Raw genomic sequence first — 26,628 nt, 5'->3', positions numbered from 1 at the left:
CTGCGAAATGATCATGTGGACTCCACCCAGTTTATTTCCCCTGCTGCTAGAAATACTTACAACTCTATTCGCGCACACAGTGCTGCTGTGTCAATGAGTTGATGTTTCCTCCTTCCATGTTATCGGCAGTAGCTCAGTCCACTAAGGCTTGGGCTGGGGATGGAATGGTGGCCAGTTCAAGACCCATGTCGAGCAAAAAAGTTCATAGTGTGAGAGGTGTCAGTTCACCTCCCAAGCACTGCTGAGAGGCCCTTGAGCAAAGCACTGTCCCCTTAATAAGCTGCTCATGGGAGCCCACAACGAGGGAGCTGCCCGCCACTCTACCTTTCACCATCATTTGCATGCCCTACAGGCTGCTTGTGTGTGCGTTCGGGCCTGTACCATACATATACAGTATATATATGTGTAATGATTACTAACAGGAAAAATAATTTTCCCTATGGGGGACTAGTAAAGGAATCTTTAATCTTTATCTTGGTGAATTGTGACAAACAACCCCCTGACTGTAACTGAAATATCTATATTTAGGTTAGTTTAATCAAATAGACTGCAGTCTAAAATAACCCATGATTTGAGGAGGTGGACAGTGAGAAAAAACTGCTTTCCCACATTATTTCAATGTCATTTTTTTGTAGTATTGTGTGAAAGTGCAATAAAATTCACCCATCTGTCTTCATCAGTGTGACAACTAACACAGTTAAAAAAAGGAATCAATTTCTCTGCATATCTATTTGATAAATCAGTTAAACAACAAAATTTTGTTCTGCGTGTCCATTTTTTTTTTTAATAGTGCCTGTTTGTGTGTGTCACACTCTTAAATAATGGAAGCCTGTAAAGTCCAAAGATTGATGGCCAATGGGAGATGTTAATGAGAGTCCTGTGGAGTTGTCCGTATCAATTTATTTTTCAGCACCAGATTATTCCATTGATAGCACCTCTGCAACGCTAGACACATGGGCTATACTGTTAAGGGTTCATGTTTAAATTATCTTCCAACCAGTAACCGTGTTGATTTCCATTCACTCAGTGATACTGAAAGATGGTGAAAGAGGAATGTTTTTTGATGTAAATGAAATGCTCACAAGAGTGTGTGACGAGAGCAGCTATGCTGGATTATCGCTGACACATACAGTACAAATACACAAATTTTTCATACTTGCAGTATTTCTTTCTGTTACTCTATGGCTTCAATGTGTTTGCAGCACATAAGACGAGGCAGACTGTGTGTTTTTTTATGTGTATCTTTGGATTTACATCAGCCTATGCCAAATTTAAGAAGTATGTAGCTTTTTTCTATAGTAAACACATGCTTCAAACTCAAAGCTTGTCATCATCCAACTACAATGATCCCATCTTCTCAGTCCATTGAATGCAATTGTGTTGCAGCTTCTCATGGTGTGTTTTAACAGAACGATAAGCTGTTTTTCCATCCTTTAATCTGATCTGACTGCGTGGGCTATCCAGTTGTTTCCATCGCTGTAGGTCCATTGAGGAGTCGCTCACCCCCATCTATTCTGTTTAGTCAGCCTGGCATCTCTTCTCTACAGGTTGATGGTTAGGCTTGTTACACAGTCGCATACCAGTCCATAGCGCTTCTCCAAGGAATGAATGGCATACTGATTTATAAATGTCACCGTGCATATGCTGATTTTCTACAGCTTGTTCAGAGGGATTTAGCGATTAAACGTCCAGTGAGCACAGCAAACACTTATTTTATCTTTCACTCTGGTTTTTACTGTTTCCCAAGCATGTGTTCTTCCCTCCCCTCCTCAAAAGTAACCATGAGAATTTAAAAATTTGATCCAGCCTCCAGTGATTGACAATTAAAAAACGTTCTGTGTCCTGTCTTATCAGGGGATACTGGAACCGTTAGTCAAGATTCTGTGTTTTCAAGACAATCAGTCCTCTTACTGCAAGCCTGTAGCTGCAGAAACAATCTGTGAATCATCTGTTGCTGTTTACAGCATGGATAGTTGAATTTATGAAGGCAGAGAGACACCTGGGTTTGTTATGACTATCTGCATTTTGACATTTGCTGTGATCTTTTAAAAATGTTGAGCTAGAAAGCTCATTGTGATGGGAAAACGAAAGGCGGTTGCTGGATCAATGAGCTTGCTGCTGTCTATGCAGCAAACATTAACTGCTTAAATGTCATAATCCTCTATGGAAGAAGCTGGACTCAAAATTCACTTTTAATTTGAAACTCAGTGGCTTGATCAAAAGATGATGCAGTGAATGAATAAGCTCATGACTCAGGCTCACAAAGAAAAACATTGAAATGCTGAAATTATTATTCTGTCACACATGTATGTGAGAGGATTATCATTTTTTGTATATTATTATTATTATTATTATTATTATTATTATTATTATTATTATTATTATTATTATTATTATCATTATTATTATTATTATTATTCATAATCTTTATGGACAGAATTTCTAGGCACAGCCAGGTTCTGAGAGGGTCTGGCTTGGGGACCAAAGAATTTCATCTCTGCTTTTTGTAGATGACGTTGTCCTATTGGCCTCATAAAACCTGGACCTTCAGTGTGAACTGGGACAATTTGTAGCTGAGTGTGAAGTGAATGGGATGAGGATTATCACCTCCAAATCCAAGGCCATGGTTCACAATCATGCCCTCTCCAGGCTGGTTGAGTCTTTGTCCCAAGTGGAGGAGTTCAAGTATGTTCAGGAGTGAGGGATGGATGGGATGTGACATTGACAAATGCATTGGTGCAGTCGTTGCAGCGACCCAGGTCCAGATAAGCGGCTGAAGATGAATGGATGGATGAATCCTTCTCATGATTTTTTATGTAATGATTTTTTAAGTCACTCAATTCTGGTTTTACTCCACATAATATCTAATGCCTTAGCAATGGCACAGTAAAATTAATTGTACCGGGAATGTTAACATTCTCACATCAGTCCCTTATTTCTAAAAGGAGATAGGAGATGGGGGTAGAGCTTTCAGTTATCTAGCTCCTTTATTGTGGAATCAACTCCCTGATTTAGTTCATGAGCAGACACCATCTCCATGTTCAAGAGTAGACTGAAGACTTTCCTTTGTTAATAAAGCCTATAGTCAATCCATCCAGTAGCAATGCAGTCATAGGCCGACACAGCCGGGGGAACCTTCCATGACACACTGAGGTCTTTCCTCTCCATCCTCCTCTCTATCTGTATATTCATGTTCCATAAAGACATTTTACTCACTTCTTTACTTCCCCGTAGATGTTTGCTCTCTCCTTCTGCTCAAAGTTTCTGCCTGTTAAAGAGATATTTTTTTCTTGCTCCATTACCGAAGTGCTTTCTCATATTGGATAGTTCTTTCCCTGCTCTACTTGGAAGTGCCTTGAGATAACATTTTGTAATGATGTGATGCTACACAAATTAAACTGAATAGAATCTTTTTGAGTCTACTAAGATTTTTTTTTTTAAATTTGCTACGTGAACTATAAAATTCTCATCAAAAGATGGTTATAGGGTTCAAGGTAAAGTTGTTTGTTTGAATAGTTGCCCTCAGTTAAAGGATGCCAAATCAATTATAATACCAAGATATTTTAGTGTATTTGGCCTTGGTGTTTTTAAAAGTCTATGAATGTTTTTTAAAGTATAAATAAACAACTAAGTATATATATATATTTTTTTATTTTTTTTTTTTTAATTGAGAAGAGTAATTCATTGAACATTCAACGAGACAAAAGTTGCAGCATATTCATTAAACACGGGGATGTGATTTGAATTAAAATGAGAGGAAGTTTGCATAGGCTTTCATCTGTTAGTCAAACAATATCACATTTCATCAACACAGCGACAAGAAGATGTTTGGAAATGTAAATCAAATATTTGTATATTGTTCACATTCAGTTTCTTTTCAGACAGATTAGTATTAGAGGCACTAGACAGGACAATAGACCTTATGTGTACTCCTATTTCTGCTTATATCAAACAAACTGAAAGTAAAGTCATGGAAAGAGCTCAGACTTTTGATTGTGACTTCGAAGGGACATAACCCTAACCCTAACCCTAACCCTAACCCTAACCCTAACCCTAACCCTAACCCTAACCCTAACCCTAACCCTAACCCTAACCCTAACCCTAAGGCATTCACGACTGCCTGCAATTATTAAGGCTTTCATTTTGAATGGATATTATTTTTGTCAAGGTCTGTGTTGTTTTACAGTAAAAGCATTGAAGGTCTCTACATCCATTATGAATCTTTGTTAGATTCACCTTTTCAGGGGGATCAGGATCAAAACAATCCTCATTAATTTCATCATTCAAACCATTCAATTCTGATTTAGCTGATTAAAGTCATTTGTGATTGTATTCTCATTCAGGAAATCTGTCTGTCCTTTTCTGCCTAGTGAAGTACATGCGTGAGGCGACGCCTTACGTCAAAAAGGGCTCCCCTGTGTCAGAGATTGGCTGGGAAACCCCACCTCCTGAGTCTCCTCGTCTTGGCAGCTCTCCCATCACTTCTTCCCCCACATATCACTCTCCGAACCCTCCTCTTCAGCCCTCCCTGTCTCTGCAGGGTGAAAGGAGATGTATACCACTCAAACTGTGTTACGTAACTCGAGCCATGACCACTCCAGACCCAGACAACAGGTAGGTGTCCACTTAAAGGCTGTCGTCTGTAGCACTCAGCATCGAGATTCAAATAAGTCCCAAAACTAATTAAGACAGTTTTATTTTGATTCTGCTTGCAGGTTCATGAATAAAATTCTCTCACTTTCAAGTTAAGTTTCTATGGGGATGGTGAAATAAGAACACATTTATACTTCACACACATTTCTGTTATGTACAGCTTCAAAACTCCTAAGATCAAGTACAGGAAGATAAATATCAGAAACAACAAATCAACTTGAAGCTAAGGTTTGCACAAATATGTTCAAAACAGGTTTTATCATCTTCATAGTGAGGAGAGTGTTGTACTTTGTTGTGGTCACAGACGTAGTAAACTTCACTCGACCCCACAAACAGGCTTTGGTTTCAATGTTGTCACTGACAAATGTTCCAAAGTTCAACTTTGAAGACATCGGCATTCCAAAGACGGTTACCTTAATTAACCGAAGGTTAAAGCATTCTGTGATCCTCAGCAGTGTGAAACAGAGTGTGACTTTCTGAAGGGATTACCCACTAGTGTTTTTCAGATATTTTTCTGAGACGGTTTTCCGTTTTTCTTAAAGAGAGACATTTGAAGTGGTGCATAGATAACTCTCAATCGGTGGGGGGTTGTCTCTTCGGAAGTGTTGTCAACTTAATTGGCTGCTAATATCACAATGGCCCAATGAAACAGCATGGGGGCGAAAAGTAATTTACTGTTGTAATGTTTTGGGTATCACAATCTTGAATGTGGGCTTTCTGTTCCGGTTGCCCGACCCTCTACTTTCCTCTCGACATGTCGCTTCTCCTCCTCTGTCTCTCCTGTCATGTGTTTTCACTCTTTTCTAATTTATTTTTTGCATTTGTCCTTATTATCATCTTGGTACCCTCTTTGTTTCCTTCTTACTTTCTTGACCTCTCTATCTGTGTCCTCCCAGCTTTCTAACGCTTTATTATCTGCTGGTCTCTGTATGAATTCACTTTCTATTTCTATCCTCTTACCATTATTGTCTGTCTTGATTGATGTCTTCCTTTTCTCCCAACACACTCTTCAGTGTCTATCGTTGTGTTCCTCCATCCGTGTGTGTCCCTCCCTGCATATGTATGATTTTACAAGTCTGCAATAGTTGAACCTCACTAAACTTCAAAGGTGTAGACAATGGAGGAAGCATCAAAGTCAAGTGGTAGCAGTGAGCAGTGGCTTCAAACGTCCTGTGTAGATGTTGTTAGCTGGATCCACGCTCCAAACTGTAGAGTGTGAATCCCAAAACACACAATCCCTACAACAAACACTTATAAACAACATGAAAAACAATAATATACTGTATGTTTCTCTGCTGGCTGGCGTTCCTTAAGATAAAATATATTTTTGGGGGGGGGGGGGTATGGAAAAAAAGTTTAAAAGTTAACTGTTGTTGAAAAAGGGAAGCTCACTTTGTTCATGTCAGTTTTTTTATACACAGACATGAGAGCAGGATACTTCTATTAATTTAAGTGAAAGTGTTACCTACCTATTTGTTATTGTGCTTTACTGACAGAGAGTGTAAAATCCAGCCACAATGAAGATTAGCCACTACAGCTCCTTTGTTACCGCACCACTCCCACTCGATGACAGCAGTCAGTTGCTTTACCTGTTATGTGGGGGTTGTTCTTATCTTATGCTCAGAAGGCAAGAAGCTCCCAACCTCTGACCTGACTTAACCTTTCACACAACTATGAGATGCAGAAACAAGTTTTGTGTGTTTTGCTGTGTAAAAAGATGCTCAAGTTGCTTTCTGAATAATGCTTTCAAAACGTGTTTTGGTCTTTGAATGGTCTCCTGATGATGACTTCTTCACGTCATTGTCAGTTTAATCTTTCTGGTTTGAATAGAAAATGTTTTAAATGTAGATGCTTTCATAAGTCTTGCATTATATAGACAAATATAACGTTGTAGTTGACCAGTTCCTCAATATGTGAAACAACCCTGGAATAGGGAGTGTTTGTGTGTCAAGCCAGTTTTTTGCTGTGAAATATGAAAAGGTCCAAAGGTTGTTGGGGAAACTTTTATTTGCATTTTCATTGCTTCTTGGTTGAAGTATTAAATCTTGAATAAGAGGACAACGGGATTGAACATTCACTTTATTGGCCACAACTCTGACTTTATTGGTCATCCAGTTACACGAGGAATTCAGGTAAATGTGTGAGACAAAAAGAGTTTTTGTCTCACACAGACTTTTCAGATTTGAAAGAGCTAGAACACAATTTTTTTTAAGTGACTCACCCATGAATACCTAGTGAATATTTAAATCTGTACCAACTACAGCCAGGCATATGCTTGTTTTTCTTCATTCACTTGTATGAAAAGTCAAATACTTTCCACACCCAAATGTACATCAGTTAAAGACTGTACGGAAAAATAAAGCCTGCTTTCTATGATTTAGGAAGCTTATTTTCAAGTAAATCTACTTTTATTTTTAATTTAACTCAGTGCAATGTTGTTTCTCTCTCAGGGGTTCTTTCTTACTTCATCATAAGAATAAGAGACAGACAGGAGAGGGTGATTTAAAGAAAAATGTGGGACTTCAGTGATGATAAGAGATGAATGAATCAGAAGTCAGGGACAAAGGAGGAGACAGGACAACTTTATTCAACATTAGTCTGTCTATTTAATGCCGTGAAAACATTCTTTTTACTTCACTGTAACACACTTGTTTAAGGACACAAGGTGTTGTTTTGTAACACCAGTAACATTTTGAAAATCATTACTGGACTTCACTTTTATTACTTGAAGTATAGTTTGAAACTGTGTAGAGAGAAGGGATTAGCGGTATTGGCGATAAAAATAAGATTATGAAGGACACAGGATAATGTGCAACACTCTTGACATTTTGATATTCTCACAAATCATTTAAGTAAAATAGATAAAAAAAGGTTTTCTACAGTACTTCATTTTATATCATTTTAACATTGACAGGATAAAGGATATAAAGGTTTTGTAACCGGTATTAAAAAGATGCTGTATGGAGTTGTACTTTACTACTTAGTCTCAACTTCCTCTTATATAGTAAAGATAATGCACTCTGAAGAAGTTGTTTACGCTCCAGCTGTGTTCTGTCACATCTTTGAATTTAATTGAAGGAAAATCTGCCGAGCTAAAACACAAGGACTATGAAACAGACGACATAACAGGTATGAATAAAACATTCAGCTTCATAGTTAATGCCGAAGAACAAAGCTGACATTCCTAGAACCACTAAATGACAGACTGTTATGGCTATGGATAACCGTCTTTGTTGCTATGACGACTCAGACTGGTGATAATCATAAAATCTGCTGTTCTCAGTGATTAGAGATGGAATGTTAGTTGAAGTTAAGTAATAAATTAATAATGCACTTTAATAATTCTTTATTAATAATATATACAATGACACACACATCAGATCTTTGAATATGAAGCCATGTTGAGACATCATCTTGGATTCTGCAGAAGCAAGCGTGGGCCAAAATCAGTAATTAAATTGATTAATTTTGAGTCAAACAATTGTTATTGTTTTGTGGTGTGTGTGACACACACATTTGATGGTTTGATGTCAACAGGCTTATTTTTTGTATTCTTTTTTTTAAAATCCATTAGTATTATAACAGTATTGTCAGATTGCCATTGCCTCCAAATTTTTTATTTTGCCAATAAATATCTCCTTTTATTGTCTTTTATGTATGCGTTCAAAGTTCATCAATTGCTGTAATTAAAATTCAATATCTGAATTACATCAGTATTCTGAACACATCTGACAAAGCCTAAATATGCCGATATAGACCTGTATAATAACAGCCCCATGAGAACAACAACCCCTTGTTCAAGCAAGAGATCGATCTTCGTACAATTTAAATGGTCTTCTAGTCCATGTACTGTTCTCCAAGTCATTCTCCAAGTAAATACATTGTGACAGAAGATTCAGTATTCAGTTCATTTAGCTCCAAAGTCACTGCACATTTCTGCCAGAAATTGGAAGATGAGGCTTCTTCTAGTTCCACCACACCTCATGGGAGCCCCAAAGAACATCCTTTAAAAAATGCACATCTGGCCCTGGAGCACCTCACTTCCTCTCCCTCTGCTCCCCTCCCTGACCTGTCCTTAATCAGCTTGCCTTTTACTGGAACCACTGGTATTTTTAACCCAGAGAAACACCTGGAGCTGGCTCATTTATTCGCCGGGGCTTTTCCAGGTCTCCGGTGGTTACTGTATGAATAAAATTATATAAAGAGAGAATGTTTGCAGAATTGAAACCATTCTGGCTTTAGCGTAGACTAAATCAAATGGTGCTACCTGTACAGTGGAGGGATGTTAACAGAATTGCTTGGTTCTTTCAGAGCTGTTGGTTAACTCTACAAAAACATATTTCCTTTTATGCTATGAGTTGAAACTGAATGTGTAGAAAATCGCCACAGGTGTATCTTGCAGCCAATTGTACTCGTTTTTTCTGGATTTTGTTCTAAAAATATGTAGTCCCATGTAGGCGTAGACTTTGAAATATCACATCAATAATGTTTTTCTGACCAGCACAGATCGCAGAAAACGACAGAGAGCGCCATCTAAGTAACAATCAAAGGCATCTCATGAGGTGTCCCCTGGGAAGCCCAATCAATGCTATTGATGGCCACATTGGTGGTCGCACTACAGACTTCCAGTTAAACACATCCTTTCCTAAGGAAATCTGTCATGGAGTTTTCCTCTACAAGAGCATTGTGAGATATCCTGTCTCATTGGGAGAACTGCACTGCTTCTTGCTCAGAGGTGAAGCAATCCTGGCCTCTTTTTGAAGTATCGTCTGGCATGAACCTCAGTTCCCTGTTTCTGAAGTGTGAATGATTGTGTGAATTTTATAGCGGTAGCCCCTACAACCACTATAAAATTTACACACACTGTGTTGAAATTACGTACAGTGAGGTAAAAGATTATTTATTAAACTGCCCCACTAGATGAATTCTGTATGCCAGAAACCAAGCAACAGATATTTTGTTGTATAAATTTCACTGTTGTGTTTTCTGTACAATGACAAATGAAGAAAGTGTAAATTTAAGAAAGTATATATGAATGGCTTCTGCTGTGCAGTGCTTTCAGTGGTCAAGACGATTAGAGAAAAGCTATAAACGTACAGTCTATAAAACTAGTGACTATTCTTTATGCACCTCCCCGATGAACAACTTGAGCCATGTGAGCATCATCCCTTTACACAAAAACCACATCGGAACCAAGTTGATGGCGATCATTAGGGTGACTTCTCATTTTTTGTGCCTTTTCAATGTTCAATGTCCTCTAAACCTCTCATCATTGTATTTATTATTATAGTATTTATTAATTATTCATTGTGACCGTATTTATTGTAATTTCCCAGATTTACTTTTGTTCAGCTTTACTTCAGAGTATTTTTGCTGCACAAACGTGGGCATGAGCACTACTGCTACAAGAAGAAGCAACAGAACGCTCTTTTATGTCCTGTGAAGGCAGCAATTCAACTGGGCACATAATCAGAGTGCCGCTCAGCGGAATCCTACAGGACTTCCTACAGATGTATTCTTCTCAAGATTTGGAACACTCCTATATGATATAAAGAGATTAGTTTTAGAAATGTAGTAGGAGACAATATTGTATCAGGTGGTCTACTGAGGATGTATGATATATTTCTTGTCATGTTTTGAAGTGACATGAATAAACTCACATTTCTAAGTGCTTCATTTCATTTTTCTAACGTGTCTCCAGTTTTCAAGTGGTTGAGACAGATGAGCACGAAAACCTAAAGGAAAACATTTGATTTCCAAAACAACCAGATGAAATTAAATTTAGTCAAGTTGGTTGAATCTGATAAGACTACCAAAATAGTTTTAATATTCAAGAGGAATATATTAACCTTACAGTACTTTTGAATGAAAGTTTTCTGCTTCTCCATTTTTAATGATTTTAACTTTTGCTGTCTTGTCCTCCAGACAACTGGAGCTGCACTCTCCTGACACGAGGCACACTGTGGTGCTGCGCTGCCCTGACCAACCATCTGTCCTGTCGTGGTTCTCTGCTCTGCACTCCGTCACATCTGCACTGACACAGGTCTGTCTGTGATTCAATGAATTTATGAGGAATCCTCATAAATGCAAACGTCACAAGTACATATTTAGGTGACCACATACTATGGAAATGATTTAACTCCTCAGAACACCTTTGATTCTAAAGCATCCTGAATAATAATCAGCCATAATAACTTTCTTCTCCGATAGCGGGCGCTAGAGGAGGTTATCCAGAACACAGTCAGGACTGGGATTGCTGGCAGCAAAGAAATACGACACCTGGGGTGGCTGGCAGGAAAGGTAGGCGCATGTGTGTTGGCCTGTGTAAACACAGATATGAGATGGTGTGACGGTGTATATAATAATTTTCATTATCCAAATACACAATGTGCATGTGTTTGCCCTGAGTCCATCACATATTCTGATTTGAATGTTTATTTGGTGTCATTAATTATTATATGTTTACATTTATAGTTTACCAATGCAGGTGTAGATTTGCCAAAATATTTCACAGCCTAAAATTGGTGACATTTTATCTAAAATGACTGCAGCAAACATACAATAGTTTGGCTTTAATCGCTCTTTACAGACATAAATATTTGTACAGTATGTTGAGGACTGCTTGTACGTACACCTACTTAACACACATTACACTTAAGGCCCATTCATGATCCAAGTTAAAGACAAATATGAATAGATGGATGGAGCTTTCTAAATATCTCCATGGCTTTATGGAAATATAGGTACTGACAAATCAGACCAATAAATATCTGTACATACACAGAGGGGCATAACTGGGCCTTAATGCTACTACACAACAAAAGACAATACATTTCTGGAGTCATGGAATAGGTTTTTGCTTGTTTTTTTGTTTTTTTTCTCAAACTGAGTGTTTCCTCAAAAGTGTATTAGTAACCATTGAGATGTTATCATGGAAATATGTATCCCTTATGTTCCTTGTTAGAAGTGGATTGTTTAAGCCCAGGTCTGAGCTTTAGATTGAGCAACTAGCTATAATATCTTTAATATTATTTACTTATGGAAAAGAAAATATTCTGTGTGTGTGTGTGTGTGTGTGTGTGTGTGTGTGTGTGTGTGTGTGTGTGTGTGTGTGTGTGTGTGTGTGTGTGTGTGTGTGTGTGTGTGTGTGTGTGTGTGTGTGTGTGTGTGTGTGTGTATGTGTGTGTGTGTGTGTGTTTGTGTGTTTGTGTACACACACTCGCATAATGCGTATGCATACATTTCCGTTATTTTCTATACACATGCATGCGTCCTTGAAATGCAACAGTACAAAAAAAAAAGGCTTCACGTTCTCTTTCACACCGACACACAATCACATTCATACCTGTCCAATTTAGTCCTCATGCAATTGCCAAAATTTGATCCTTCAAATGCAGTACAATACAGTTACTTAGCAACATATTCTCATTATGTTAAAAGGCTAACCCTTGACCCTGTAAATCCCAGGATATGATTGGCTAAGGCAGAACTTCAAAAGGCAGCTTAGGATTCCATTGCAGGGCCAGAGATAAGCTCCTATAATGAGAATAGTTATGGAGCATTGTAAAAGGATGGCTGTGTATGTGTGTGCTCTAAGTTTAGAGATTAACTGCATGTTCTGAAGGGAAGAAGGGGGGTTTGTTCATTACAAATGATGGGGACGCAGCCAGAAAGCAACCTTTCCTTAATTCCCAACTGAATGCATGCTATAATATAGTGAATGTACACAGACCAGCTTTGCAACAACTCAAATGAGCTTCTTTTAAGGGCTTTTTGGCATGAAATATGACAGAGAGACATATGGAGAGAGTTTGGGTATACATTAAGGGAGACAGAAAATCAATGTTTTTGTTTTATACCTAGTCTTGTAAAACTTCAAGAGGCGAAATCGTGTTCACACCCACTGATGAGCACATTTATTTATTCTCCACCCACATCAATCTAATATCTAATATTCTTCAAACCTAATGTTTTTACTACAGATGATAAATATATTATAGTCATTTCAAATTATACGTCACCAAATGAATTGAGCATGTGTTTGATTACATTTAGTAAGAACTCCTTTGTTTTATTAACATATTCCTGCTGGTTACTTTGAATTTGAATTTAAATGAACAATTTGCTCAATGAATTTACCATCTTCATCACATTTTTTTTTAAAACGCTTGACACTTGATTAGTCTTTACAATTAGATCTTTACAATTTTGAGCTTTATAGATAGCTTCCATGTGGCCCACCAAAATATGAGTCATTATAGAACATGGAGGTTTTACAACTTTTCCAAGATCCCTACCCTCATTGTTTGTCTTTTTATGCCACAGACGGAGAGTGAGAAGCAGAGCTGGAAACCAGTGCTGGTGGTGATGACAGAGAAAGACCTGCTGCTCTATGACAGTCTACCAAGAGGCAAGGAGGCCTGGCAGAGTCCGGCACATACTTATCCACTCCTAGCAACACGGTAGGATTTCCAAAATTTTTCTTAACAGCAATCCACCAATCAGAATAGAGTGACAAACCAGCTGGTGATAACCAGTGTTTCATCTGCATTAGCGTTTGCAGTCTGGGTTACGGTTAGGAAGTGTAAACCTCCAGGAGACGGCATCAATCTGGTCATCAACACAATCTAGCCTGATTAACCCTTTTAACAAAACATCAACTCAGCGCAAGAAAATAGTAACTAGACAGTTGGAAATGTCATACGAATCTTAAACAAATCTTGGTAGAGACAGACAAACATTATCTCTGCTGGTTCCACACTTTACACAAATCAATGACAAAAAAGTCATTACGTTTTAGTGTGTGTTACAATCATAAATACCGTAATAATTAATAATAATAAATTTGTCCAGAGTTTGATCATATCAGTTATTGTGCGAAACAATCAGCAGACCAACAGCATTAACAGTACATTAATAGTCAGTCAAATTACATAGTGCCAAATCAACACCATAACTTTAGTCATGACAAACCCAACCTGTGCTGTTGACCAGTTGGGTGAGAGAGAAATGGGGGGGGGGGGGTTACTGGGAGAGGGAGGGAGAAAGATACGGAGATATATGTGGAGAGAGAGTAAGAAATAGGGAAACATGTGCCACCACAATAACATTGACAGCTATTATTAATGAAAGAGAACAGCTTTTAGATTTTACAATACCAACATGATGATGATGATGATGATGATGATGATGATGATAATAATAATAATAATAATAATAATAATGACAAAAACAACAACAACAATAATAATAATAATAATAATAATAATAATAATAATAATATGAGGATGTTGATACATTTGATAATTGCTTTAGAAGTATGGGGCTCAGGGGACTTTGCTAAGGGCTGTCCAAACCCTGTATGTCTAAAGCTGAAGCTCGGTTTGCATTTCCAGCAGTAAATCAGATCTGTTCCAGGTGCATGTTGGTCTTTGGCAGATCTGCCCTTTATCAAGGTTTCTGTTCATAATTTTTATGGACAGAATTTCTCTTCTTCCTCTTCTTCTGTAGGAACTGTGGTGAAGTGAGCCAGGGGAGTAGGAATAGATGGAAAGGGAGGAGGAGAAGCAAGAAGATCTGGGGAATATGAGGAAGGCGAAGAGGAAGAGCACTGAGGGAAAGAGCTGGGGGAAATAGAAACCATGACCTGCATTGCAGGAGGAAGCCGCTGAAAGAGGGGAGAAGGAAGAACAATAAGAATATAGGGGAGGGGGCAGGGCTGGTTGGAGGTGGTTGGAGGACTGACAAGTGCTGCAGCAGCTACACTAAATAACATTATATACAGTAGCATAGTTAGATTAGTAAGCCAGGCTCTCCTCCATGATTACACACAAGGTGCGATTCTGGTTTTTACATCTCTACCTCTGCTGAATTAATTTTATCCTGGGTGGTGTAGAGGCTAAGACAGGCTTTAAGCCACTAACATGGAATGACGCACTGATGCACTTCCTGGTAATCAAAAGTCTGACACGCCATTTTATGTTTGATTACTGTTGTATTTCGACGTAGTTTCTCAGTTAACTCCACCAATAGTTAACATCAAATGGTAAAACATTCAAAGTTCTGCGTTCAGCGATCAAAATACTGTTAATGCTTCCTGACAGAAACCTAACCCAATCAATACGGGTTCCTTCTCATAACACATCATTTAGCTCCTTCAGACAGACAAGGCTGTCAATAATTTAAAAACTATGAAATGACAAGCAGGTTGTCACAGTTTTCTTACAGGTAGTCTATAGTCTACTTTTCTGGCACCAACTATCAACTTTATTCGAATTGTAGGTAGTCTTGATGTTGGTGAACATCCCTATGCACATAAATACATTGTGTGTTTCTTCCCTGCTCAGAAGTTCATAGAGATGTGGATAAAAAAAGGAAGAGAAGGTGACGTTCCAAAAGGCCACATGACATCCTACATACAGTAGATAGATAGATGTGTTGTATTGATCCCAAACTGGGAAATCTGACATCAGAGCAAACTGTTCACTTAGTCTAATGTTTGCTGTGTTATTTTGACATGACATCTTAATCTATGAGGTGTTCATGTTAAGTTCTTTAGGCTAAATCCTCTTGTCATGTTCTAGTGATTGGTCCTTATCCGTGGTCCTGAAGCCTCATTAGACTGGCTTCATCATCTTCATCTTCCACATAGTGGCCAGCACAGAAAATGAGATGTTTCATGTCTTTTTAAGTTTGCACTAAATATGAATGTTCAACCGTTCACTAATTCAGGCTCATAGCGTCTACCATTAACTTAAAAAGAATGAGGACTGCTGATTGCTTATTTTTTCATGATTAAAAAAAACCAACCAAACAAAAAAAACACACCACCCCCTCTGTTTTTTAATAAATTGCAACCTGATTATACAGTATGTCCACGTCCCTCTGTGCAAGTATACAAAAACAAAGTAATTCCTGCACAAAACTATTTACAATAAGGTATATGGATGAGCTTGATGGACCTGGTCATGAGTTCTGGAAAGAGACATTGCTGAGTTCACCAAAACCATCTGGATAAACAAATAGCACTATAGAAATATGGTAAAAACACAGTAACCTGCTTTCTGTTATTTTTGATTTTACCCATCCATGACTTCACAAGATTGTCAATGTTTTTTCATGTTCCAATGGATTTCTTTATGTATATAATCAGCTGCAGATCACTTTGCATCAGTCTGATTTTTCTGCTCATAGCAATATCACGTATAAGATGAATTGTGAGGTTTTTAAACCGCTGTCATAGTAGTTTAGAGTTGATGCTTCAAGTTAAATGCTAACATCAGCATGGTAAGGTGGTTATATAAATATACTGTGTTTGCATATAATTGGTGTGAAATATATGTTGCCAAAATTGTTCCTACTCCTCCGGAGGTTAATGTGAATGTATGTACCAAACGTCATGTCCCTTTCCTGAGTAACTCACAGCTTCTATGCATGTGTTTATCTAGTCTAGTCCACTCTGGCCCCGACCGGGGTTCGCCTCATTCTGGCACGGAGCTGTACTTTGCCACCAGGACCGGAACACGACTCGGCATTGAGACTCATCTGTTCCGGGCTGAGACCAACAAGGATCTGTCCCTGTGGAGCAGACACATAGTCAACGGATGTCACACCTCAGCTGAGATGATCAAAGAAGTAACGACAAGTTAGTATTGATATATAATGAATTTAATTACTCTGTGTACCTCTAAAATAGTGCAAGAAACAAACAATATAAACAGGAACTTAAACAACAGTTGAGGGGGCAGTACTGGTCGCTGTGCTGGATTCTACGCTCCCTAATCAGACATATTCAGAAGTACTGGCTCAAAACACATCCAGAGATTTTACAGGCTACTGCCTGAGGTCTTCTGAGATAAAATATATTTTAAATCCAGCACAAACACGTAAAGACTCCCACATCCACATAAATGAGCTAGAAGATGGTTTGTGAAGATGTGGACAAAGAAATTTCTATTCATAGAAAGGAATTTTATTCAAGTGTGTGTGTGTGTGTGTGTGTGTGTGTGTGTGTGTGTGTGTGTGTGTGTGTGTGTGTGTGTGTGTGTGTGTGCGCGCGCTGTTGGCATTGGGATTTGGCCATCAAGGGAATTCCAACACAACACCCCCTCCGTTCCTCACCCTCCTAACTCCCTCTTTGCTGCTCCCTCTCAAAGCACAGAATTTCCTGGGGGCTGTACTGCCGCCCCCCCCCTCTCCCTGTATGATAACACCATACCAAATTACATTTTGCAGTGATGCATGTATCTAAAAGCAAATGATACATGACCTCAACACCACTTCTTTGCTGTCAGCTTTGTTTCTGAATCATTTATGACCTCCCATATTGGTAAACATCATTATCACTTTGGTATTTCTTAAACAATCTCCCAAATGGTGTCTGCACCCATCGATCCAGGTGTAAATGATGGGCTGTGATTTGCATAGCAAGTCTTTGTTCTCACTAACAGTGCTCGAACGACCGACCCGAACTCCAACTAAACGTAACACTCCCAGGTGTTTATTAAGATCCAGTTTTGTATGTCATGTTTGTGGGCAACTTAAGGTGTTAAAAGGACATTAAAAGGACATGTTATTTATTCCCTTGACGCTGTCTAGATTTAAACAAGCTGCTCCGAATGGACAGCAAGGAACCCAATCATTTTCTAATTCTTATTAGTGCCCAGAAACTATGTGATAAAGCCTGTGTGATAACACACGTGTCTGACAACAGAACAATAGGTGAGCCTCTGACATAAATGCAAAGAGTGAAGCTGGGCTCTGGATCTCAGTATGTATGGCAGATCTACGTGAATAAAATGTCACTTAGGTGGAATTCCCCAAGTCTTTATTGGAAATTGTTGTTGTCCAAGTTCATGAAGGATAAAAGTCTGTTCACACAAATACGTGGAGCAGGGGTGTCAAAGTCAAACACACGGAGGGCCGGACTGGTTCAATGTTTATGAAAAATATTGAAATAAACATAGATTATTGAACCAAAAGCTAACACAGTGTATATAAAGTATACAATATATATATACAGTATATACAGTATATACAGTATATACAGTGTGTGTGTATATATATATATATATATATATATATATATATATATATACACACACACACACACACACACACACACACATATATATATGACCCTTCACTCTGCCTCCCCATGTACTAACAATTGTACTAACCGCATGCCTACAGGCCCCTAGTGTGTTGTGTTTGTTCAGGGGCCTGTACACAACTTTGTATGCATGGGTTGACATATATACACATGTAAAGAGTGTAATGATAATTTCCCCGTAGGGGATGAATAAAGATGACTTTCTTCTTCTTCGTCTTTCTTCCTATGAATGGTAATCGTCCATGAATCAGAAATCCATTATAGGAGTATTAACTGCTGGTTAGTTTTTGAAAGAAGGGCCACCTGCTGCTAAAGCAAAAACACGCATGGGATGCAAAACCACCGCCTGCATATTAAGATGGATGACATTACACTTCTGGAAATGTGCAGCAAGAAGTGATTTTATGGGTGAAAGCAGAGTTCTGAGTCCAGCCGGCGTGGAAATTCTGTGCTTGCGTCATCATCACTTCGTGGTTACAAGTGCTTAGAATATTGTTTCTGTTGGTGTCATTAGTGTATGCAGAGCTAAGATCCAGAACAATATGGGTGAATCTTTGTACAAAGGGAGGATGTAAAAATGTTATCTATCTTTATATACTGTGCTGTGTGTCAGTGACCATTAGTGAAACAAAACTTTATGCTGGCTGACCAAAATGACAAAAATGATCCACAGATCTCCATGGACTCCCTAAGGTCAGTACAAGTGAAATTGTTTTTACCATGGTGCACCAAAAGAAAGAAAATGTTGGATTTTCACCTGCAGCAAGTTAAAGTGACTCCAACAGTAACCAAACTACACAAACAAAATAATAAAAAAGTTCAAACAAGGATACAGCAGAGGAACTAAACTCCAAGAGAGAGAGGTATAGTCAGAAGTGTCAACAGTTCTGTAAAGGTATGCATTCTAGATGCCACTGCAGCCTGTTTGAAGCGTCTTTAGATGCTGAATGTCTGTCTGTTACTCATGAAGCTGCAACCAGCTCCTGCTTACCTGAGCTTCTAATTTTATGTATTATTTTTATTTTAATCTCAGTGGTATGACATGCCTGCCTTTAATGTTAATGTACAAAAAACAAATAGTGAACTTGAAGCTGGTTTTGGTTTTAAAACATCTGCTGTTCTATCCTTACGATAAGATACACAGTTTTAAAAGCACTGAATCACTATGAACGTTATCTTGATACCATCTTATTAAAATTTACATTACAGATGATTTTTTTTACTATTTTGTTCAGATTTATCTTTTTAAGATTTGTAATCCCAATGTCCCCTGGCCTCCACATTCTCCTGATAAATGTTGTAGTCAAAGGCGAAAGCAGTAAAACTTGTTAAATAGTCTTAGGGGCCAACTGGTCCTCCGTGACGAACAAGTAAATAACTAAGAAAAGCAATTCCACCCCAGCAGTTGTGGAAAATTAACCCAGCAACTTGCTGTGATGTTTGAAATGTAGTGGGGGTAACCTGCTGCTAATGTCACTGATAAGCTTAAAGCAAATGTATGGTTTGTCTGTCCTGTAATACCCCTTTTTATTGTCTCCTTCTGCCCTCATGCATCCGGCTCCTCTCTCTGCCCCTCCTGTCTGTTTCTACTCCTCATCAAGCAAAAAGAAAGGCTTTTGTGGCCGCCTGAAAGGCCCCTTTCTCCGTGTGTGTTTCTGGTGGGAACCCTGCTTGCCCCACAGATCAAGCCTATCAGATATGAGAGTAGAGTTTCAGGTCTAATTTTCTCTCTAGAATACAACAAAGACCCCAGCCCACCCCTTATGTGGACCTTTCTCCTTCCAGAATGTTTCGACATCATTAGAAGGATAATGAACATTATAAGACTGGTTTTTCACTATGAATGCGGTGTCTTTAGGGCTCCAGGGATACATTTGAATATCACACGTGCACACGTGGCTCATGTTTGTTGATTCATACTGTACTTCTTATCTACATCATTTCCTGAGGTTCTAATCAACACACCTCAAGCGTTTTAGTGTTCCACTGTTGATAAAATAGATTTGAATGTAATTCTCTGACACAAGAAAGGATCAACACACCGATCCTACAGTTGCTACCATACTGGCCCCTGTTTTGTTGCTTGTTTGGCTATGTAAAAGACGTAGATTATTATATATTACAAAAGATTAATAATAGACAGGACATGATAGAATTTCTCATTTTCCTGAGAAATGAAGTGAACAAAATTATATTTCATGAAAAACAAAACCCTTCAAGGAGACTGAAACGACATTTCAAACACTGACAAGAATGAATGGCTGCAAGATAAGTAATCTTGTTTGTTAAACCATGATATTACTGTGACAGCCCAACATTGACATTTATTACAAAATAGTTATAAATGTCAACAAACAGAAAATAATTTGCTCGGCTCTTTATGATAAGGCTTAGAAAACATGACTAGCAGAGAGGATGCTGGTGGGAGAATAAAGAGGCTGCGATACACCAGGAGAGCTGTTTTTCTACTGGTCAAGTATCAAAGGTGATGACACCTGGTCAGGTCTGGCCACTTGACTAGCTTTTCATTCCGCGTTGAGCGTATCCTTTAAAAACAATTATAATACTTTGGATTCACTTCGGGGTCGGATGACAGAAGAACTAATAGCTCGAGTTTATCCGACCCTTCATTCCACCTGAACAAACTGATCTGTGAATATTAAATGTCAGAAACCTCACACATCAGCATACTGCCAAGAGGTTTGAAGAGATTTGTAGTAAAAGGTTCTATATTCTCTATTCCATATTGGTTCTATCATAAACCCTCATGAAGCTGAACTAAAGCTGTGTTCCATATAAAGACAACATTTAAGATTCTATGAAATCAGTAAACTGGCAAGTTGTGTCGTGGTTGATTTGTGAACACCCATACTAAAATATGGATGATGTTTGTCACTGAGTGCATTTTGGTTTATTAGTTCCTTAAAGGAACTAATTTAGTTGTGAAAAGAGATGATTACTGTAATGTGACTGCAAGGCTGCGTGAACAGAGATCGGCCTGTTGAGAGGCAGAAAAGAATCTGAAGCTGGCCACAGTGAACAGCATCACACACACACACACACACACACACACACACACACACACACACACACACACACACACACACACACACACACACACACACACACACACACACAGACACATGTAAACACACATGCACCTTGAGCATGTATAGACACACATTGTGAATGTGTCATACAAACACATCTAACCTGCCTGTTCATCCACACACATCCTGCTCAAGCTGTCAGCAAACAATGGAATTATAACAACTCTCTTCTGGCTCACTGTGTCACTCAAACACGCCGCATGACGGATCAGATGTCAACGGGAGAGAGTAGAGCTCATACCCTAAATGACGCTTTTAGTACAAAGCCTTCATGTCTGCTACGAGGGAGGAGAGGGGAGAGTGAGGGAACCCTGCTGTCAAGGCACCAAAAAAGAGACTAAATACAGCGAGATCACACTGAGCTCAGACAAGACAGGTTTGTCATTAGACCAGCGGAAAGTGATGCGTAAATTGGGAGAATAGATAAAGATAGAATAATCTGCTTTCAACTAGACTCACTGTGACAAGAGAGGGTACAAAGTGAGGAAGAATGTGGTGTGAAGAAATGCAGAAGATGAATTACACGGTGCTTTCAGGGTGGCGGTCTTCATGTGAAAAGAGTTGTCTGCCACTGAGATGTAGGAAACTTTTATGTACTCACAAGTTAGACCTTTAGGGTTCACTTTAACAGATTGTTGTGCTTCCACTTTTTAGGGTGACCCAGCTGAAACCCATGCTGCATAATGGGTGTCTCTTAGTTAAACACAGTGCAGATTGGTAACACCACAAAGCACAACCTGGGCAATGGCTGAAAAATTTATACCTCAAAAAAATATCAGGGACTCAGTGTCTGCCACAGACTGAAACTATCCTGAAAAATGTTGTAGTTTAGAGTTGATAACAGTATAGAGGATATTTTTAGATCATTCTCACCACAATGGAGCAACCAACCATCGACTGCATTCTGGATACATGTGCAAGCTGCTTTTACCCACAAGACTATATTGATGTTTCATCATTGATGAAAGTGAAAGACTGTGATTTACTGTGTGCTGGGGAACAAAATGACATTTTACAAACTAATAAAAAACACTGATGCTTGACAGAGCGGTTGGTGTTAGACATATGTTTGATGCTTATGCATGAGTTTTTGCATCTTTTCAAACTAAAATACTACCTGTGTAATCTGAATTAGCTACAATAAACTATAGAAGTAATTTTAATTTTAATGCACTGTGCATAAACATCCAACCAAGCTGCATGACACATTAATTGTACAAAATGGATCTGCTGTCCTTATAAAAGGCAACACTTTTCATTTTGACAGTAGAAAGTCCTCCTTTAAATGAAGGAGGACAGGTTTTCTAAGGGTGGGGATGACATTCTTTTGTAAAGTACATGTTATTTATTTGAAGGTGTTACATAAACGTCTATGATTTAATGTCTGTCACCTCTCGGTGTCAATACTTTTTCTATAACAAATATACCAGGATAGATATTCTAATTATGACATCATCTCTCATTTCCAATATTAATACAGGAAAAACAGGAAACTATTCTGCCGTGTGTTTTCCAGGTTGTCTGTACATGGGTCAGGAGTGTCGGCTGGTGATCCACTATGAGCAGGGCTTCTGTGTGATGGCTGGTCCCTCGCTGCTGAGAGAAAGGGAGAATGGAGAGGAAAGAGGAGCTCACACCCCGACCAGGCCTCGGGTGCTTCTCTCCTACCCCTATGAAAAACTAAAGATGTCTTCGGATGATGGAGTTCGCATGCTGTTTCTGGACTTTGGAGGAAAAGAAGGGGAGATTGTGAGTGCCTCTTTTTTTTAATCTATAACAAGATCTTTTACATGGTCCACTAAAATCCATATAGTTAAATTCATGGGACAAAATCTTTTTAATGTTTAACAATATCTAAACTGACTGTCATTTTGAGCTAAAATAATAGAGTTCAGAAAATTGGGGTTTTTTTTTTAGTTTTCAGTTACATACCTCAGAAACATCTATACTGAATTCATAATAAATAGAATAATATCATAACAGCTCTAGGGGGATTTCGGTGGGCCTTCTGGGAAATCAAGGTAAACACTAACTGGAGTACAAATGTAGTTAAGAGATTGGCAGAGTGAGAGCTGCAGAGCAGAAAGAAAATTGTAGCACTTTATCACAAAACAACTCCTGAAATAAAACGAACTTCACACCTACAGTAAATCAGGGTGGTCAAGAAGGGAGCTCTCTTTAAAATGAACTTGTCCTTTTGGAGCTTTCGTCTGTTTGAATTACTTGTCCGGTTGGCTTGCGTTTCAGGGAGTAACCAGAATTAATTCATAGGTACAAGACAACCAAGTACAAAAACAACAACAATGTCCATTACCTCAGTTAGAAAGGCATGTACCTGGTAGTTTCTTGGGTCACATTTGACAAATTGATATAAATATCAATGTTGGTGCCAGAGATGTGGAAACATGTCTTATTTAGAGTCTTTTGTTTGTACAAAAATCCACAAAAAGATTGGTCCAATACATCAATCACATATGCCCACATTTGACTGCTCAGATTATTCTGAAGGTAAATATGCAAAGACTGTGGAGTTTTGATTGAAAAGGCCCTGTTGGCTACCTTAGCACAAGACATTTTGGTGTTTGTCTCATTTTCGAATGCCAACACCATAATAAACAAGTCTTTGTAAAAGTCCCAAGGCACCTGGATATGGCTGATGGCTCATTAGCTCAGCATTTGAAAGTGGAATCGGTTTCAAAGTGTCAACACTGCTGTCATTAGATTGTAATGACTATGTATGTATAATTTTTCTACAGCAATTGACAGTTAATCTTCCTCTGGTTGTGTATTATGGAGCATGGACTTACCCAAACTATAGATTGGGCATTAAAAAGCACAAATTACAGGCTCAATGCTCGCGTCAGCTCACTAAGACGCTCACAGCGGCTGATAACAGATGTTAAACATGTTGATGTGCTAATATTAGGATTAAACACAGGATGAGTATATCTGTAGGAAGTATTGGGAAAAACTAATATTCTGATGCAGTGACTGAATGAAAAGTAGAGTCATCTCCAATGTTATTAGAATTCATACTTAGTAGTCAAAAGTACTTGCACTGAGTGTCATTGTGAATCCATTCAAAACTTTCCTGGACATTTACAATTACAAGCACTGCCGTGAAGACAAATCTGATGATGACTTCATAGAAAAAAAGACCCAGTCAGCTAAAACACTGGTATTCAAGCTATCCTTGTCAAGTTTCAAGTTTCAAGTTTATTTATTTTTATATAGCCCAGATTCACAAACAATGTCTCAAAGGGCTTTACAATCTGCACATGGACGATATCCCTCTGACCTTTGTCCACTGCAAGCAGTGCGACCCTCGCATCGGATAAGGAACAACTCCCCCCAAAACCCTTTTAACAGGGGAAAAAATGGATGGGAGAAACCTCAGGAAGACTGCAGAGGAGGGACCCCTCTTCCAGGAGTGGACAGACGAAGCAATAGATACCGCATGTACAGATTAACAACACAATAATAATAACAGTAACAATAACAGTAACAATAAATGTATAACAAAGGCATGCCGATCCATCCAGTAGAGCGAGTCACCACCAGCCGATGAAGCACACAGAGGTCACCGATTGCCGAGGATCCACCACTCTGAGGACAGACCAGACAGTGCCTAAGTCATTGAGCTCAAAAAAGTTAAAGTCAAGGTTACTCTGGCAAAACCCCAAAACCACAGCAGAACCAAATGAGGCAGAACCAGCACTCCCCTAGTGGATGGTGAAACAGGACCACTGTACAGCTTGTGCTATCGCCAGCCATGGAAGCAGACAGAGGTAGCCGATAGCCGATGATCCACCACACAGAGGCCTGTGAGAGAGAACAGGAGAAGGAGGGAGAGAGACAGAGAGAACAGGGGGAGAGTGGTGCTAGAGGGACCAGAGCAGCAGAGGATTAATGGGAGGCAGGGGCCTAACTAAGAAATCCTATGACTCGTCGGCAGGACTAGGCTAAACCTAAACATTGAGACCGCCATCCCCGATATTACTTATATGTTAGGTCGAACAGATATGTTTTGAGTCTAGATTTAAAGACATTTACAGATTCAGACTGTCTAATATTTATAGGGAGGTTATTCCACAAGAAAGGGGCACGATAGGAGAAGGCCCTCTGGCCAGCTGACTTCTTTTTAAATCTAGGAACACACAAGAGACCTGTATTCTGAGAGCGGAGAGCCCTAGTCTATAGTTGGAGTATTTAAGTCTGGTCTACAGTGGTGGACCATCCGGTGGAGTCACTGACATTACTGCATCCTGAAGCTAAAATGATTAGCATGGTGAAAAGTTAATGTTCAGACTTACTTGCATTTTAATTCCCTGGTTTTGCCGAACATGAAGCATCTTTAAAGACATGAAGAATTTACTGGTTTAACCTCTTAGCAGGCCAAGAGAATGTGAGTCACAGTGAAATCACCCACTGCTGTGTCACGCTATGAACAGACGCTTCCTTCACAGTTATGTGGTTTTATTTTATTGCGGCAGAAGACTCTTTTCACATGTGTTTACATGAGTTCTGAGCTTCAGATTGGACCATCTAATCCCTGCTTCTTTTAGAACGTTTCTTTATGGTTTTATGTGCTTTACATTTCCTCTGCCTAATGCTCTTCCTGTCATCCCATCTGAATAAATGAAGTTTCACATCTCCAATCATCACATCTTTTCATTATTCTGTCTGCCAACTTAATAACTGTTGTCCTTCCTTCCCCTACTTCCTCCAGCAACTGGACCTCCACTCATGCCCGAAGCCGATCGTCTTCATCCTGCACACCTTCCTTTCTGCTAAGATCGCCCGTTTAGGTCTGGTGGCCTGAACTTTTTTAAAAGACATTCTATCCACTTTAAAAACGGAAAACAACCTTGTTTTTCCACCTCTCTGCAGCCTGCATGCAGTTTGTCGCCACAGACTCATTCAGTCTGGTACACAAGCTGGATGAATGTAGCCTCTATCTGGAAATGGACCCTTTTGGGCAATCAACTCTAAGTTAAGGAAACACCAGAGAGACCAGTCCAGTTTTTTGTTTATGTTTTGGGGCTTGTTTGAGTGAAATAGATAGATGTCTGGGATAAAGCCCTCCTTTAAGGGTTCAATGGACCTGAAGTGCTGATTGAAGAACCACAGATGGAAACACGGACTGGACTAAACATTCAGTTTGATAAAGAGAAAGGCACATTGAAACAAGCAGACCGGGCATTACTGTCAGCTCCAGGATTGGAGAATTTGTGTAGCATAGTTCAGATGAATTCACTTTATGTCAATCAATGTGTAACAGTGAAACTGCCTTACATTTACCTTCTATATAATTTATTGTCCATTTGCTCTGAAATAACATTATGATTCTGACTGGGTTTTTTTCTCACAGTGTACTTGACATAAAGCAAAAACTTTCTCCATTTGTCTTTTTTAGCGTTCCCTGAAATGTTGACGAACCAGTGTCAGAATTCATCAGCAGCACTAGTTTCCACTGTTGCAGTTTCCCAAAATGTGACAGCTTACTCATTCAGAATGTAACAGCCTTCTGGTACTTATAGTATTTCTGACTTGACTAAACTAAAGTGAACTAAAGTTAGTTCTAGTTCTTAGAATGTAAGTTTGGCTTCAATTCTAATGAATGAAACACAGGCAATCAGATTTTAAATTATTTTTCAATTCCATGGTGACTACTTTATTTATAATATTATATGACACAATATATTATATTATATTATATTATATTATATTATATTATATTATATTATATTATAT

At 38.8% G+C, this 26,628-nt stretch overlaps 1 protein-coding gene across 1 annotated transcript in view; it reads left to right on the top strand.

Annotated features, from left to right (window-relative positions):
* The window catches only part of sntb1 (syntrophin, basic 1), a 35,615-nt gene extending 9,343 nt beyond the window's left edge, over positions 1-26,272 (top strand). Inside the window, exons 2-8 of the mRNA XM_068324601.1 lie at positions 4,371-4,614; positions 10,579-10,696; positions 10,864-10,953; positions 12,979-13,115; positions 16,101-16,297; positions 22,391-22,623; positions 25,604-26,272. Coding sequence (XP_068180702.1) covers positions 4,371-4,614; positions 10,579-10,696; positions 10,864-10,953; positions 12,979-13,115; positions 16,101-16,297; positions 22,391-22,623; positions 25,604-25,696 — 1,112 coding nt within the window. The 3' untranslated portion in view covers positions 25,697-26,272. The remainder of the gene's footprint in view (positions 1-4,370; positions 4,615-10,578; positions 10,697-10,863; positions 10,954-12,978; positions 13,116-16,100; positions 16,298-22,390; positions 22,624-25,603) is intronic.
* The last annotated feature ends 356 nt before the right edge of the window (positions 26,273-26,628 follow it).

This window comes from Antennarius striatus, chromosome 9, assembly GCF_040054535.1.
Source record: "Antennarius striatus isolate MH-2024 chromosome 9, ASM4005453v1, whole genome shotgun sequence".
Taxonomy (NCBI): Eukaryota; Metazoa; Chordata; class Actinopteri; order Lophiiformes; family Antennariidae; genus Antennarius; species Antennarius striatus.
Note: the sequence above shows the minus strand (reverse complement) of the source record. Positions and strands in the feature narration are given on the sequence as shown.